Source organism: Punctularia strigosozonata (assembly GCF_000264995.1).
Source record: "Punctularia strigosozonata HHB-11173 SS5 unplaced genomic scaffold PUNSTscaffold_1, whole genome shotgun sequence".
Classification (NCBI taxonomy): Eukaryota; Fungi; Basidiomycota; class Agaricomycetes; order Corticiales; family Punctulariaceae; genus Punctularia; species Punctularia strigosozonata.
Window position 1 is genome coordinate 50,439 of NW_006767433.1, and position 15,093 is coordinate 65,531.

The 15,093-nt window shown below is 56.3% G+C and overlaps 4 protein-coding genes across 4 annotated transcripts in view; 1 reads left to right on the forward strand and 3 right to left on the reverse strand.

The window, feature by feature from the left end:
- PUNSTDRAFT_139772 (uncharacterized protein) overlaps positions 1-385 on the reverse strand; it is a gene marked incomplete at its 5' end in the record, with an annotated part of 1,140 nt that extends 755 nt beyond the window's left edge. Inside the window, one exon of the mRNA XM_007377966.1 lies at positions 79-385. Coding sequence (XP_007378028.1) covers positions 79-385 — 307 coding nt within the window. The remainder of the gene's footprint in view (positions 1-78) is intronic.
- Positions 386-1,410: 1,025 nt separating this feature from the next.
- Positions 1,411-1,917, reverse strand: PUNSTDRAFT_48187 (uncharacterized protein). The gene has a single exon (XM_007377967.1). The coding sequence runs from the start codon at positions 1,844-1,846 to the stop codon at positions 1,529-1,531; it is 318 nt and encodes a 105-aa protein (XP_007378029.1). The 5' UTR covers positions 1,847-1,917; the 3' UTR covers positions 1,411-1,528.
- A 7,720-nt stretch (positions 1,918-9,637) lies between these two features.
- PUNSTDRAFT_78560 (purine and uridine phosphorylase) lies at positions 9,638-11,644 on the forward strand. The gene is made up of 11 exons (XM_007379606.1): positions 9,638-9,674; positions 9,749-9,819; positions 9,878-9,994; positions 10,074-10,177; positions 10,291-10,361; positions 10,432-10,508; positions 10,571-10,600; positions 10,657-10,739; positions 10,800-10,899; positions 10,958-11,437; positions 11,499-11,644. The coding sequence occupies exons 1-11, from the start codon at positions 9,650-9,652 to the stop codon at positions 11,562-11,564; spliced, it is 1,224 nt and encodes a 407-aa protein (XP_007379668.1). The 5' UTR covers positions 9,638-9,649; the 3' UTR covers positions 11,565-11,644.
- Positions 11,645-11,657: 13 nt separating this feature from the next.
- On the reverse strand, positions 11,658-12,895 carry PUNSTDRAFT_78563 (vacuole protein). The gene is made up of 3 exons (XM_007377968.1): positions 12,185-12,895; positions 12,027-12,132; positions 11,658-11,973 (listed from the first exon to the last, which is right to left on the reverse strand). The coding sequence occupies exons 1-3, from the start codon at positions 12,806-12,808 to the stop codon at positions 11,804-11,806; spliced, it is 900 nt and encodes a 299-aa protein (XP_007378030.1). The 5' UTR covers positions 12,809-12,895; the 3' UTR covers positions 11,658-11,803.
- Between the last annotated feature and the right edge of the window lie 2,198 nt (positions 12,896-15,093).

The following is a 15,093-nucleotide window of genomic DNA, read 5'->3' on the forward strand; positions in this document are numbered from 1 at the left end:
TTCCCCCCCCCGGGGGGGGGGGGGGGGGGGGGGAGAAAAAGGAGAAGGGGAAAAAAGAATATAGAAAAAAACGCGCACCGGGACCGTCTCCTGCGTGCTCGTCGTGCTCGAGATCGACGTCGGCGGGGTGCAGGTCGTGGAGGTCGTCTGCGGAGCTGTCGCCTGATCCGTCGCGCGGGTGCTTCGCGCCGCCGAACGACGCGTCCGCGATGTCCGGAGGGACGCCGCCGCCGGCGTCTCCTACCCCGTGCTGCGCTGCGGGGTGGCCATAATCCATGGAGAGGCTGATCGCCACGGTGGGCTAGTTGTAGCGGGGGGGTGGAGCGACGCGAAAGCCAGAGGGGAGGTTGTCCCGTTCGTGCGCGGTGGGGGGGGAGAGCGCGAGAAGGAGCGAGGAGAGGAAGGAAGGGGAGAGGTGACGGTGTGATCGGCGCTCGCGGGAGGTGGGCGGAGACTCAGAGCGGTTGTGATCTACCCATCCGCCGGCACGGTCGCGAGATTCGGGCGCTGGGTTCGTAAGGAGGGGGAGAGGGGGACACGGGGTCGGGCCCTGGCCCCGGAATAAAAGGCCGTCGCGGATTCCGTCGCTCGCGCCACAGGCCAGAGAGGGGGACGAGCGGGAGAGAAGCAAGAAGCGGCTGCGTGTCGACGGCGCGGGGACATGTGCCAGTCCGTGTCTCTCTGCCCGTCACGCCAGGGCGTTGCGCGGCCACGGAACGCCATCGAAAACGCGACATCTCTTCCAGCGCGAGTCTTCGTCCTTCTTTCCCCCCCGACGCTCCGATTTCGAGGCCGTGCCTGCCGCTTTCGTCGAGTCTCCAACCCCCCCAGCTCCGTGCTTCCTCCCCGATTAGGGTTAGGCCCGAGGAAGGAAGGGCCAAGGGACCGAGGGAAAAAAGGCGAGATGGCACCAGGAGGAGGACCCCGCGTCGGGCGCTTGCCGTCACCCCTTCTCCCTTCCCCGACCCGTGATCTGGTCCCCTCCAAACCCTCCACCTCTTTTCCCCCCCGAGCGCGTTTCCATCAGCCCGCGCCCACCGCGCACTTTCGCCGAACCCGGTGTCGACCCTCTTCGTCGAGAGCGAGTGGGGCCGACTGCCTGGCGCGATCACGATCCACCAACGTCACCGCCTCCCAGGGGCAGAGCGGAGGCAGAACCGAGATCTGGAGACGAAAAACCAAATCAAACTCGTCGTGGGAAACCGGCCCTCGTGGCGGAGAAGGAAAAGACCCCCCAAAAGAAAAAGAAAAAAGAAAAAGCGAAATCAGGAGAAAAAAAACCGTTTCCCACTTCGTTCGCCTTTTCTTTTTCCCACCATCCTCCTGACGTGACGACGGCTCGGCAGGCTCCGCGCCCTCCGCGACCCCCGGGGATCCATCATCGCGCTCTCCTTTCGTGCCACCTGTCCGCGCGCGCCAGCCCGACGGTCCCCGCCGGCCAACGCGGAGGGAGCGAGAGACGAGCGGGGGGAGTGCCTCTCTACATACCCGGATAACCTACCCCACCCGCCCCTCCCTTTCTTCCGTTCTACGCCGTGACCGCGGACCGATACTGCGCAGCAGCAGCAGCAGCAGCCGCCCCCAACGGTTCTCTCCCCTTTGGCCCGCTGCGACGGTACTCTCTGCTCATGTACAGGGCGTGTGCTCCTGGAGGGGGCGCCCACGTGCACGCCAGGTGAATGGGCCAGCGGTTTTCGCAGTAGTGCCTACGGAGGACGGATGCTCCCATCCCATCAGAGCGCACCCATCGGGCCCGCAACCCATCTCTTCTCTCGCCGAGGATAGGGAGGAGCCCCAGCGGGTGCAAGGGTCCGCTGAGCGTATCGGGGATCTGGCTCGCTCTCATCCCCGTCGCTCGTTCCGCGGCTCGTTTGCAGAGAGAAGGCCGCCGACAAAAGCGCGATGGCAAAGATGACTCTGAACCCCCCCCCCCCCTTCCATCGGGATAGATCTTCGTCCCCGGTTTTTTACGTCCCGAGACACGCCCCAACACCCCCCAAAACCTTGTCCATCCCCGGCCCATCGGGTTCCATATCCATTACCTCTCTCTCGCTCATTACTTCCTCTTTGGGCGATCGTTCCTCCTCCTCTCTGAGCGTGTAAGCTAGTCAGCCCCCACCGCGCAAGGAAAGAAAAAAAAAAAGGTCCTAACTCTCCGAAAAAACCTAAACATGTCGCTATTTTTCACGTCGCAGCGTCGGCGCCTTTTTCGTTGCCCCTCCACCTCCCCCACAACCCATCCCCCTTACTTAACCACGCGCACAAGTCTCCGGTACATCGGGTTCCTCCGTCGTATATTTAGCGGGAAAAGGTTGAGAGCGCAAAGGCCTATCCCAGGGAAACGAAAAAAAAGAAGAGCCAACGTTCGCTCCGTTCCCGTCCCGCCTTCCCCGTATAACCTACTCGGACAGCCACTATAGACATAAAAAGACGAAGGAGACAGAGCAGGTGAAGAGACGAGGAACACTTCAGAATCGTCGAGGCGAGGCGAGGCGCCCGAGCGCATCTGGAGAGATGTAAGTACAGTCATATAAATATGTAGTAGGTAGGTAGGTAGGTATATTATTCTTTGCTTTTTTGTTGTTGTTTGGCTTTTTTTACCAATGGGGTTTTCTTACTTTATCGTCGACCTTTGTGCTTGGGTGCGGAACCGCGTCACATCGATTTCCGTTTCGAAACGCATAAACCCCCCACCCCGACCCGAGAAGGAACTCGAACGCTATCCACCCGGCTTCGGTGCAAAACCTTCGACGACAGGGAACGAATCGGTGTCGGCTTGCCACATACGACCTCTCCCTCAGCTTCTTCATCTTCTTTCAGGCATATCGCTGCGCGCCCCGCCGAAATCTCGTCACCTCCACACGGACGCAACGCGTGAAAAAAGGAAAAGAAAAATCGACCGAAACCGCGCAAAAAATGGGCACAGGGCCTCTCTCTCGAGAGAGAGAGAGAGAGCCCGAGAAGAAGGGAAACAGGTGCGAGATTTTAGTGTACGTACGTAACCGAGGCCAGGGTCCTAAACTTCCCTCCAACCCAACGATCCAATCGCGGAAGATTTCCAAGGAAAAAACTCGCAGGAAGAAACTCTCGTCCAATTCTTCCCTCCCTCCCCCCCGCCCCGCCCCACGTGGGATCGCGTCACCGCAATCTCGCGTGTTCCCGGAAGTTGGCGTTTCCCGTGTACGCGTAGCGTGCGCAGTCCTGCGACGACTTACTGGAACAGACTCGAGGGGTTAGCACCACTAAAGTAAGGAGCAGGGGGGCGACCTCACGACACGTCCCCTCCCAATCCAGCGCAAACATCGCACGCGTCAAACGCGCCTAACATCATCGAGCCATCGTCACGCGCCAGTCCGTTTTGCTAAAGCCCCAGCCAGCCGCCGGGAGACACGCACCGGCCGAGGCTCGGTAACGAAAAGCTGATCTCGCGAAAATCGCCCACCGCGGGTGTCCATTCGTCCCATCAGGCCGATCAGCCCCTTTCGAAGCGTGCGTTCCCCGTCCACGCGGACGAGGACAACTCGGCTCTCGAGGGCGAAAAGGCTCGACAGAACCTCGGGACTCCGGGAGCCGTTGGTTCACCCCCCTTCCCCCTTCCCGGAAGGAAGCCCGATTACAGCTACCGAGCGCGGCGTGGCCGAGGGAGCGCAACCGCCCAGCATCCATCAGCGAGAGAGCCCGGGAGAACCACAGAGGGGAAACGACCGCGAGTGGTTGGGTGGGTGGGACCCGAGCAAAGTCTCTCACCATCTCGCGTCCGAAGGGTTGGGCTCCAGCGGGCCTGGGCATCAACGTCAGTCGCCTTCTCTCTCGCTATTGCCTCCGGTGAGCGCGATTCTATCGGTTTCTTCGCGTTTGCGTTCGCCTCGCCTCGCCTTACCCACACGTACGCGTTATCGTTCGCGAGCGTTATTTATGCGCAGTTGCGAAGGACCTGTCTCTTTGGCAGCTGATACGTGACAGTGGCGGATCGCAGCGAACAACGATAACCCCCTTATTAGACCGAGCGAAAAAGCGCAAACACGATCAAACCCTGCCCTTCCAGAGAGATATCAGACAATCAGACACAACACAAAAAAAAAAAAAACGGGCATCGATGACGTTACTTTGTGTGGCGATATGATATGGTTTCGAGACAAGGGATCCGCCCCACTTTGAGTCAGGGACCCTCCCGGTGTTCGTATCGTGCGATGACATCTGCTCACTTGCCGGAAAGGAAGTGTCGAGGGATATAGAGACATTGCTTCGAGGGCAAGAAATTCACCGGACCCATTCAATCCATTATAATGGGAAGTGAGCAATGAATGGGTGGTCGAGAGCGAGATGCCCCACAGGCAGTCAAAGCCTGAAGGTTGATTGACGAGAGCTCACGGGAAGCACCGCGCTCGGTAACTTGGGGATGCGGTATCGAGAGAGAGTGGGAAAGGACTCCGAGGCCGGGCTGGGAAAATAAATTCGAGACGGTCGAGTCGGGGGAAAGACCGGTTTCTTTGGCCACGCGTCGCGTGCGAACATCTCTCGCCTTTAGGAAGGAGGCGCGCCCAAAGGGATCCCATCTCCTTTTGATTTCCTTTTCCACGTGGGAGGAAACGTCCCCAGCCAACCGCTTTTCCCAGCTGCTGACAACGAACGGGGAGCTCCGCGCATCCTTCCGTCCCTCTGCGCCGGTCATGCGGGCAGCGGCGAATCGAAAAATCCGACGCGAGGGCGGCGAAACCGGCCAGACCACTCGCAGTGCGCGCGTCGCGCCTCGACGGTGAACCGCGCACTCCATCAGACTGTTCCGTGCCGTGAATGGGAAGCGATGAGAAACGATACGCGGGACAAACCAGAACCAGACCAGGAACGAGGGTCAGGGGAATAAGCTCAGGGATCAGAGAGCCTCGGGTGAACGTGAGCGGCCAGGCTTGGCTCACGGGCGGCGAGATCCCGCGCAAAGGGAGGGCTGGATATATGATATCCGGAGCAAGGAGATATCGCCCTTTTCGTTCAAGTTTTGGCTATGGAAAACGCCGGCGCGTCATACTCCCGCCCGGTATTTCCAGATTTCGAGAACGAAGGCACCTGAAACGTGAAACCAGATAGCATAGCCAGGGATCGCATTTCACCGGAGCGCAAAGACGCAGAAAACCCGTCGACAATGCGGCCGTGACATTGGTGGCGCACGATTTAACGGTTAGATGAGGAGGAAGTTGGAAGAATGTTGGTCCTGCGCCTATCATAGGTCGACACGGTAGCGCGGGTGGGAACACGAGAAGCGATGGGGTCATGGGCTAACAAGAGAGTGCGACATTTCAGACATACGAGGAGGCTCTCCCGATGCACAGCTCGGCAGCGCGTGGCGGGTCTTCTTGATGAAGGGAACTGCGATCCGCACAAGCGCCACGCTTTCCTTGGAGAGTCCCGGTTCGGCGTGGTAGACCATGACCAAGATCCGCCTACTTCGGTCATCCGCCAGTCGTTATCGACTTCGTGCCCAGGATATGCTTGATATATGTATCGCATCGCGGGAAGCGCAAATAGCGTACCCGCTGATGCAGTAAGTGCTATGCCTAACATTGCGAGATGGAGCGCGACTGTGCAGCCGATTGGATTCGCCCGCGGCGCGCAGCGAGAGCCCGACAACCGTGCAGGCGGCATCCCACCGATCGTGTTTCACCCTTCCCTGTTCACATTCAGAGTTACTGAGGATGGAGAGCGGGAGTATCTGCAGGCTTACCTGGCATGGTCGTGCGGCCCTTGGATGTCGCCAAACGTGCCGTAGGCAGTCCTGGCCACCATCATGAAGGGTCGTCTGCCGTGCTTCTCTGGATCTCCGCTTCTAATCTTAGCTACGGCTTTCGTTCATGATGCGCACACACCGGCATCATGATTCGTCGCCGGACGTCAAGACTGTTGGACTGGTTCACGTCAACACTCGGCTCTCTGCAGCACTTGTTGATCTATCCAGCGTCGGCGCAGCTCTTTGCGATCGCATCAACCGTGCCTCCTGATACGCTGTGAGGCTGCGGTTGTTTGTGATGCTCTTGTATCGTCACGGCCGGTTGCGGTGTGCTAGAAGCTTCGTCATGAACGGAAGTTTGAGCTCAGCGCTATCGCCGGTTAATGTTGTCGGGCAGAACGCCTCACAGCCTTTGGTATTCTTCTAGATTGGCCACCGAGAGGTATGTTTGAATCCGGTCATATACTGGATCCGTCGAGTCAGAGCCTGTCACAGGGCGCATAAGGAGGACACAGCTCACTGTGCGGCCATCAACATGCGCGAAAGATAAATGTAACCGGGACGGAACGGAAGCGGCGGGCGCCACGTCATAAAGCCTCTAAAAGCGAATTAGGGTCCTGAGCGCAGTAAGTTAAACCCCAACCGTTATATCACAAATCAGCCCAGGCCGCGCCGTGACCATCTCCGTGAGCGCGCAATGAACAAATCCTTATTGGTTGATGTCTCTTCCACCTTCCATAATACAGCCTCTGTTTGTGAACGGGATGCCCAAGTTGGCTATCGTTCGGGTTCGAGGCATTCCAGCAGCGGTCGGGTGAACCTTGCAGAAATTCCTAGAGAATATGTAACGTTTTGACCCATCGTGAGATTTCGTCCAGAAGTACTGACTATTGCGCCGCCAACGGAAAGAAGGGCAGCCGAACTGTCGTGTTTCGAGAAGATTGACATCACGAACCGATCGTGCTCTTCCGCCGTAGGTGTTGCCACGAGGCTTCCGCAATGTTGAGCATGAATCAGCGGACATAACTGAGGGTAAAACGGAGTACAAAGGAAATTGAACCGCTTCTAATGTCCCGAGTGGCTCAGTATCTTGAATACTGCCCGTAGCTTTTGCGCTCCTAACCTAGGAAATAGCGTAAATCAGTACCGAGAAGCACGCGATAGAGCAAAAACTAGGGCGCCTGAAATCCCGAAATCGATCTAACGAGTCCCCTTTCACGCCGTATACCGCTTCAGAGGGCGTAACAGAGATCGACTTGAACGCAAAAGAGGATGGCTAGCCACGTGTATCTCAAACTCTAGGGGAAGAGTGTTCTATGTAAGCAGGTGGGATGGGGCTCGATCGGAGATAAATTGCTGACGTACTGCGGAAGCTCCACACCGACGTTAATGATAGGAGTCCACATGGTTCCGAAGTCCGAGGAGAATTCTGCTTGCATCCTGGCTCGGGGGATGGACAAGGGCGTGGACGTTATGAGAATGGAATTCGCAACGTACATAATAGGCGCGACATGACACGTTTATGTCTATCATTCTGCCTAAACCATATGCAAGGAAGTGGGCCCTCCGCTTTCGGACAACGAGTGAGTGGTGATGTACCGCTCTAGATGAGATGCCCACAAGTGTTCGTCACATCGGCGGTTGTATAAAATCTTGTCACCGATTATGGTTAAAGGCCAGTTTGGTCACGATGCGTGGATGTTTTCTTGCTATGCGTGGGATCCGCCGTATCCGGTCTATATGTCAATTTATGCTTTGGTATCAGCGGAGACAAATTCTGATATCCCAGGATCACAGAACGTACATATTTCAGCCCTGACCGGCTACAATTCCTCGGAGAAAAAATACGAAATGTCCCTCACCCGTGCCAACTAATCATATCCGCCGGTTGCGCTTGCTGCGGTCGAGGTGATAGTCGTCCATCTACGGGAGCATCCGGAAGCTCACTGCCACTTTCACGTTGAACGCACCGTTCTTTGATCGATTAGATGAGAATTCCGACCCCTCGGTCACCCGTAGTAAATGACAGGTATGACCCAATCCAGAGGCACATCCAATACTTCAGCATTTGCCAGGAAAAGCAACAAGAATATCTGCAGATCAGATTCAACATCGGAATGAGGGCTTGGAATGATTAAACGGGCATACCTGACCGCATACATGATGAAATATTCGACTCTGGCAGTCTGACAACGTGCAAAGAACCATCGATCGGGTGGTCGCCTGCGCAGATGTAACCCACTCTCTTGGAAACAGCGGCGAACTAAGACCTGCTTGTGCGAGACAACCGCGTGAGCCCCGTGGCGATTTCAACCGCAGAAACGGATGAATCGACTGTATTCTGCACCTAGGCTTCGTTCGTCCGTCGAGAAAGGGCCGTTCATGCGATCAATGTCTCCACGGAGTTACATTCACGGCGATGTCAGTTGATCGACTTGCATTCAAAGAGAGCGCGAGCTCGTGCGGTACCGGCTGTATGATCCATAATGCCTTCGAATGGTGTCGTAAATCAGTCCTATCAGCTATGACCACAAAGCCGTACTGAATCGTCGATAGTTCTCACGGCGTTCGAGGAGGTTCGCGTATCTTCCTTTGGCTGTCGGATTAAGCTCTCGGTGAATTCAGATGCCAACATCCATGCACGTAGCCTCAACCTGTCGTGGAGGGACATTGTCAACGGAAATTGCTGAGAGGCATGGGAATCTGCTTACTCCACCTCTGACAGCTTCCGGACGGAATCGAAAGCGCCCGGAACGCGTTCCATTGTTGTGTAATGGAAGCGTCGCCTCCATGGACCATGCGTTGAAGGAACCACGTAGAACGTCCGGGGTTGAACATACGTGAAGGAGTGCCGAACCTCTCTCTCAGGCGATCTGTGTGGTGCAACGATCGAGGCGTACAAGGGCTGTTAGCGTGAACCAGGGATCTGGCGATCTCACAATGTTTTCCCTCGTCATTTTGTCCGAAGTCCGGGAATTGGACAAGCCACCCAGGTGTGAGACGCCGCATTCTCGCAAGTTCCGAGGCTCTGCAGATATTAAACCTTCGGCGATAATGCTCGCCGCCGGTCCGTAATCATGACTCACCCAGGAAACAACAACAGGCACCGAATAGCTCACCGCGTATATCCATCGAGCAGGTAAAGCGGTTCTATCCGGCGAAGACAAAAAACATCGAATAGCTTCCGAGACAAGGCACAAGCGGTCAAAGGCCTGCAGGAAACGCAACAAGGGAAAGACCATGAAGGTTTCTCGCGGAAAACAAGGGAGTGGCCAGGATGGGTACGGGCTCGGAGATACCGGGTGAGTCTCGACTTTCCGACCGGAAGTGATGTACACCTTTGCTTGTATTCACTCAGTATGAATAGCATACGCCAAGTCCCTCAAGCGCACGAACAATCGCGCAAAACCTGAGTCGGTGTATGCGAACCAAGTGTCGTATGGCCGCGGGATGCACATCGAGTACCCGCCCCTGGGGCCATTAATGGCGAGTTAAGACACTATACAAGACGGCACTTAGCTCATAGCTCATCAGAACCTCAGCCAACGATACCCACATTTGTCACGATGCAACCAAGGCTCGATGGCTGGGTACGTAGTTCCCCGAGCAAGCCGAGCTACGCATGAATCTATGGGCGGGAGCCGAGCCTTCCTCTTGCGCTCCGCGCGAAACTTTCAGCTCCAGCGGACAAGCAGCTACGGCATCTTCAGAGAATCTTCAGGGCAGCGATGTAGTCAGTCAGTTTTCCGGAGGGCGAGCCCGTTCGCTGAGGGCAGAAACGTTGAGCTGCGCATCGCCACATGCCCCCGCGCGATTGCCATCAGCGAGCTTGACATTGATCATGACCTAAAGTCGGCGCATACACAGGGCATATATCTTTGAGAACGCATAGTCTTTGTCACCTACGCCAGCCTGCCAATTGTCGCCATGAAAGACTTAGTACTGGACGCGAGTGAGTCGGCGTTCACAGCGTCCTCAAAGCGATCGCTGACTCGGCGAATTATCTGTCTCTCCTCGACGCGTTAGATTTTCCCCGCACTCAGGATGGGCGCGTCTATCATCTTGGCGTTCGCTATGGGGAGGTGGCAAACCGGATAGTGAGCGCGCAAACATCCCAATCACCCCTGAGCGTTCACCCAACGTGCATACATCCAGGTCACGGTTGGCAGTCCGTCTCGAGCGCATGGCATTGCATCTTTCCTCGATTCCAGTCCAAAGCCCTTCACCCTCACTTCCGAACGCGGGTTCCTGACTATCACCGGAAGATACAAGGTGTGTTGCATACCGTTGTTCTCCTTCGGATCGCCCCTTTGTTGCCATCATAGAACAATTTACTCACAACGTCCAGTAGGGCGTCCCGGTCAGTATAGTCAGCATTGGGATGGGCGCGCCCAACGCGGACTTCCTCGTGAGGGAGGTAAGGGAAAGCTTGGACGGCGATATGATTGTGGTGAGGTTCGACCCTGGTTTCATTTCTAGTTCCATTGATGATCCATGCTCGGATGCTTCATGTTCTTCCTTCCATCTTCCGAGGTTCAGTTCCTGTGATGCTTATATGGTCACTTCAGGTTAGGTTCCTGCGGGGCACTGGCACCTATACCCGTCGGAACTGTAGTACTCCCGGTCGCCAGCGTAGCAGGTTGGCCGTCTTCGTCGCAGCAAGCCATGGTCATGGCCCTATTACTTATGATATTCTTTTTTGGCCCTAGTTACCCGAAACTACGACTTCGACTTCCGGAACTGGACAGAAACGGATGACGAGCAGCCCTACCGCATATCGAAACCCGTACGTCCATGCCCGGTGTATACATACACACTCTAGGGTCATGTTTTCCTCGTACTTCCTAGGTTCATGTCGATGTCGACTTGCATCAAGTCGTACGTCGCTTTACTCTTCACCGCTAGTCGTCGCATCACTGATCCGATCATTCCAGCTCAAATCTTCTCTCGAAGCCGCCAAGCCGCCCTCATGGGTCCCCGAGGTCGTGAGCGACACGATCAACGCGAGCGCAGACAGGTGAGAATATATATTCGCCACGTCGTCCCTCCCTGCTGACACATGCACTCATGAACGCAGTTTTTACTCCTCGCAAGGCCGCCAAACTTCCTTCCCTGATCACAACGCGGACCTCATCGACGAGATCCAGTCGAGCGTCCCAGGTGTCGCGACTTTGGAGGTATAATGCCTCCCGCCTCCATTTCCTGTTCCCACCTGGCTGACGTTGTCCCGATCAGATGGAGACGTTCCACATCCTGCACCTCGCCGCCTCCTGGCCACGGCACGCCCCACGCCAGCCCCACACTGAGCCGAACGACCCGCCGCTCACCGCCGGACCAGTCTCCGCCCACATCGACGCGCCCGCTGCCCATCAGCCTGCGGAACCGCAGCCCTCCACAGCGGAGTCCACCGCTGCCGACCCGACTTCTGGGAACGCACCAGCCTCCACCACGGCAGAACATGGCCAATCCGAGCACGAAGACGGAGTCGAGCTCGATATGCCTCCCGGCGAGGACAAGCCGGCGCCCTCCACCTCCCGCTCGGCGCGCTTCGCGCCGCTCGTGCCCAACACCCACATCCGCGCCGCGGCGGCGCAGATGGTCTTCGCCCAGCGGCTCTCGCAGGACTTTATCACTCCGGAGAAGGTCGCCGAACTGGAGGCGTGGGCGGGCAAGGGCGTGCTAGACGCGCTGGTCGCGTTCGAGATAGAACATGGCGTGAGTGTGGTGTCCTCTAGTGCTAGAGAGTCATAGTTCTGATTTGCTTCTGACGATGTAGCGTCTTCATCCCGAAACGGGTTCTGTGTGGGCTCTGCCGGCCGTAGAGGAGGTGAAGGCAGTCTGAGCTGTATCCTGGACGCGATGCATGTGACGGGCTCTAGTTTTCATCGGTGTCTTAGCAATATGAATGACATCAGGTTGACGAGAGATTCCGGATGAGTTGATAAGTTACACGCTGTTCAAATCGACAAAGTCAAGACACGCTCTGCGTAGTGTGGGATATATATAAATATGTGCGTATTGGCATTATACTTTTCCGAGATCCGTTTGTTCGCCTGTCTATTGAAGAATGCCACGACGAAGTCATCGCCCGACGCCGAGCCCCCCTGCAGGGTCCATGATCACATGCGGCGCGTCGTCAAGCCCACCTGGCAGTTGGTGCGCGCCGTCGATGTCAGCTGTCCAGCTTCGGAAGGCCTCGTAGAGGTATATAAGGCCGAAGAGGAGGAAGAGCACTGCTCCGCCGAGAGTGACTGCAGAAACCAAATCGTCAGCTTGGAAGGTGACCCGGGTGTGAAAGACGGACCATGTTTGACGGAAATCTTCGTTGAAACGTAGCGACCGCCGAGAACGGCGAGCGCAGTACAACACGAATGGCCGACGATCGTTCCGAACGACACTAACCATACATTCTAAACGATACGATTCAGCGACAACACTACCGCGATGACAGCGAGCACGTACATGCGCTGCGCCCAGTGCAATCGTCGCGATTTGACTCCGGTCGCCCCACTCGCCAAGGAAGGTGAGCACGAACGCTTGCACCAGCACCGGTCCGAACAAGAAGCTGCACAAGTTCCGTGCGCCGTCCACGATTCCGCCACTCTTCTTGGGCGTCGCGTGCCCGTTCGCGTGGTTGCCGCCACCTTCTTCGAGCGTCTCCAGTGGGATGACTTCTCCGTTCTCCCTCACTGCACCGGTCCCATCCATCTTCGCGTCGAAATCCTCGATCTCCTCCTCCGCCTCACGCATCTCCTCCTCGATCTTCCCGCTCCCCGCCTGCATCTCCCTTCCCTCCTTCAGCATCTTCCAGCCGAACACGAAGAACAACGCGGCCGCGCTGAGTTGCGTCCACGCTTTCGGGACGAGCGTGGGCAGTATGTGGCCGAGAGCCGCAGACAGAACGGACATGAGGGCGAGGGAGAGGAAGGCACCTGCGAAGACGGCCATGCGGGGGTGGCGCATGGCGAGGATGGCGGCGATGAGGAACGTTTTGTCGCCGATTTCCGAGAATATGATCATCGCGAACGAGGAGAGCAGCGTCTGGGTCGACGAATCATCCGGACCGGTTGGCGCGGCCGTGGACATGTTTCACTGTACTATTGTGAGTGTATGGTGTCGTCGTTGTGAGCAAGTTAGTCGTTCGTAGGACGTCAAAGACGTATTATAGTCTATAGCGAGAGTGGATGAAAATAGTGTAAGAGCATGCGCCGGGCGAGTTAGTGAATAACCGTACATATGCGTTATCCACCGCGGATGACGCGCTCCTTTGCCCAGCGAAGTGATATCCGAGGAAGATGTCTATGTCGTAGTACCAGCTTTATGTCGGGAACGACAACTGCGGGGACGGCGGGCGGTAGTGGTCGTTACGATGGAAAGAGAAGAACATCGCGTCCGCGTCGCGCTGGCCGACACAGCGGAACATGGACCGCCCGCCACGTGCGGCGTCCGATGCCCAGATTCAGTCGACGCCACTGGTCAACGTTCCGAAGCACCGCGTACGTGAACGGACGAGTGCTGAAGTGACTACGGAAGGACATATCGAAAACTCGTGACGACGAAACCCGAGGGCCTACCAACTCGTTCAGACGATCAGTGCTTGCGGGAGCGCCAACCTCTGTACACGACATAACCTCGCGAAGACCGGTTCAACCTCAATAGGATCTGGTAACGGAAGCCGCAGGCATGAAACTCAATGGAACGTGGAATGCGGCCCGCTCGTATTCGTGGGGAGACGCAAGGATGTTCAGGAAGAAGCCCGAACGACACTCCCTTGCTACTGTCATCGATGAATTTTCGGCTTGTAGATGACCAGTGTGTGCCTATTCTATGGCGTGCTCGTGGCGGGAGCGTCTCTTCCAGTTGGACCCCTGAACGTTGAACACTCAAAGCTAGCCCCAGCAACCGTCAGGTGTTCCCGGTCTCGCTCGTCGGTGACCCAGGCAGGCGGCCCTTCTCAAGGCGTACAACCCTCCTGTCGCTCAATCTGCATCACGCCGATGGCCTACCTGCATTCCAAATATTCACGGCCAGCCACGTTTCAAGCAGGTCTCAGGCTCAAGTCGCTGGTAGGTCAAGCGTCGATCTGTTCCTGGCAATCTCCTTCATCGGCACGTTCCTTATGGCACGCTAGATGCTAACAACCATGTTTCCTCTAGTTATCGTCGCCCTATTACCGCCCTCGGAAGATGGGTTTTGTCCGCCTGGCAGTAGCACTTATCTGCCCCTGCTACAACTGGCTTCTCGTGCTCCTATCCTGATACTCGCATCCTTCCCTTCTCCGAATGCGGGGTTCCTCATCTCTGTTCCTCCAAATCATCGCACCTTTGCGTGCTCGACCTGTAACCCACGAGAAAACTGAAAGAACCCGCGACGTTCGTCAAGATCCATGTGTTTTGTTCCAGTGTTGAATTGACAGATTGCAGGGCGGTGTTTGTCGCTACATCGGTACATGCTAGTGCAAGTCGTTAGACGATGCGTATTTACTAACAAATGGAAGGTATAGGTAGCCTCGATCCAAGAGCGCATCGTGAGTATGGTACATGTCACGCTCTCCCTGGGATGAGCGACGTAAAACCTTAAATACCCAAATGAATATATGGCGCCCATCGGCTTGTTTCCGGATAGACCCTGCGCAACTTCTGCACCGCGGCGTCGAGCGCGTATGCAACGTTGTCGGGATCGATGTATTTAGTGTCGCCTCCAAATATATCCTGATAAACGGACGTCGCGATCTCAGGTCCATCAACATCCTCCATCGACCTGCGCGATCGAGGTCAGTACCTCGGTGACGGATGATGCCACGTTTCCTGGAGTTGAACGTTATTGCTCACCACAATAGGGGGACTCAAAGTTGGCGATTATGCACTGATTATGTGTTGGATTATGCGTCGATTCTGTGTCGATTCTGGTGTCGCTACACGACTATAATCCGACTCTCAACTTTGAACCCCCCGCTACACCAGCTGATTATGTCCGGATTATGTGCGTGATTCCTTGTCTGCCGACACTTCGGCACGTCCATCGGAGCTGCAATATATTGGATCCCGAACAATGGGCTTGCCACGAGATTGAGTTAGATACCGCGTGTGTCGCTTTCCCCCATGCCTCGACACTCCGTACGAGCACGAAGCATACGCGACCTCGTAGAGGGATATACACTGCAATTGCTAGCAGAAGGCAGGTCAGAAGAGCAATCATCCTCAGATAGCTCTATGGACACCTCCGGGTCATCAGCATCGGAGTCTTCGAGCTCATCGGGCTCATCAGAGCAGGCCGATGACTATCAGCCGCTTTTGCAGCTCTACCTTTGTGAGCTTGCAGCAATCCAGGCCTCACGGTACATGAACGAACGCGAGGCCATCATTAAAACC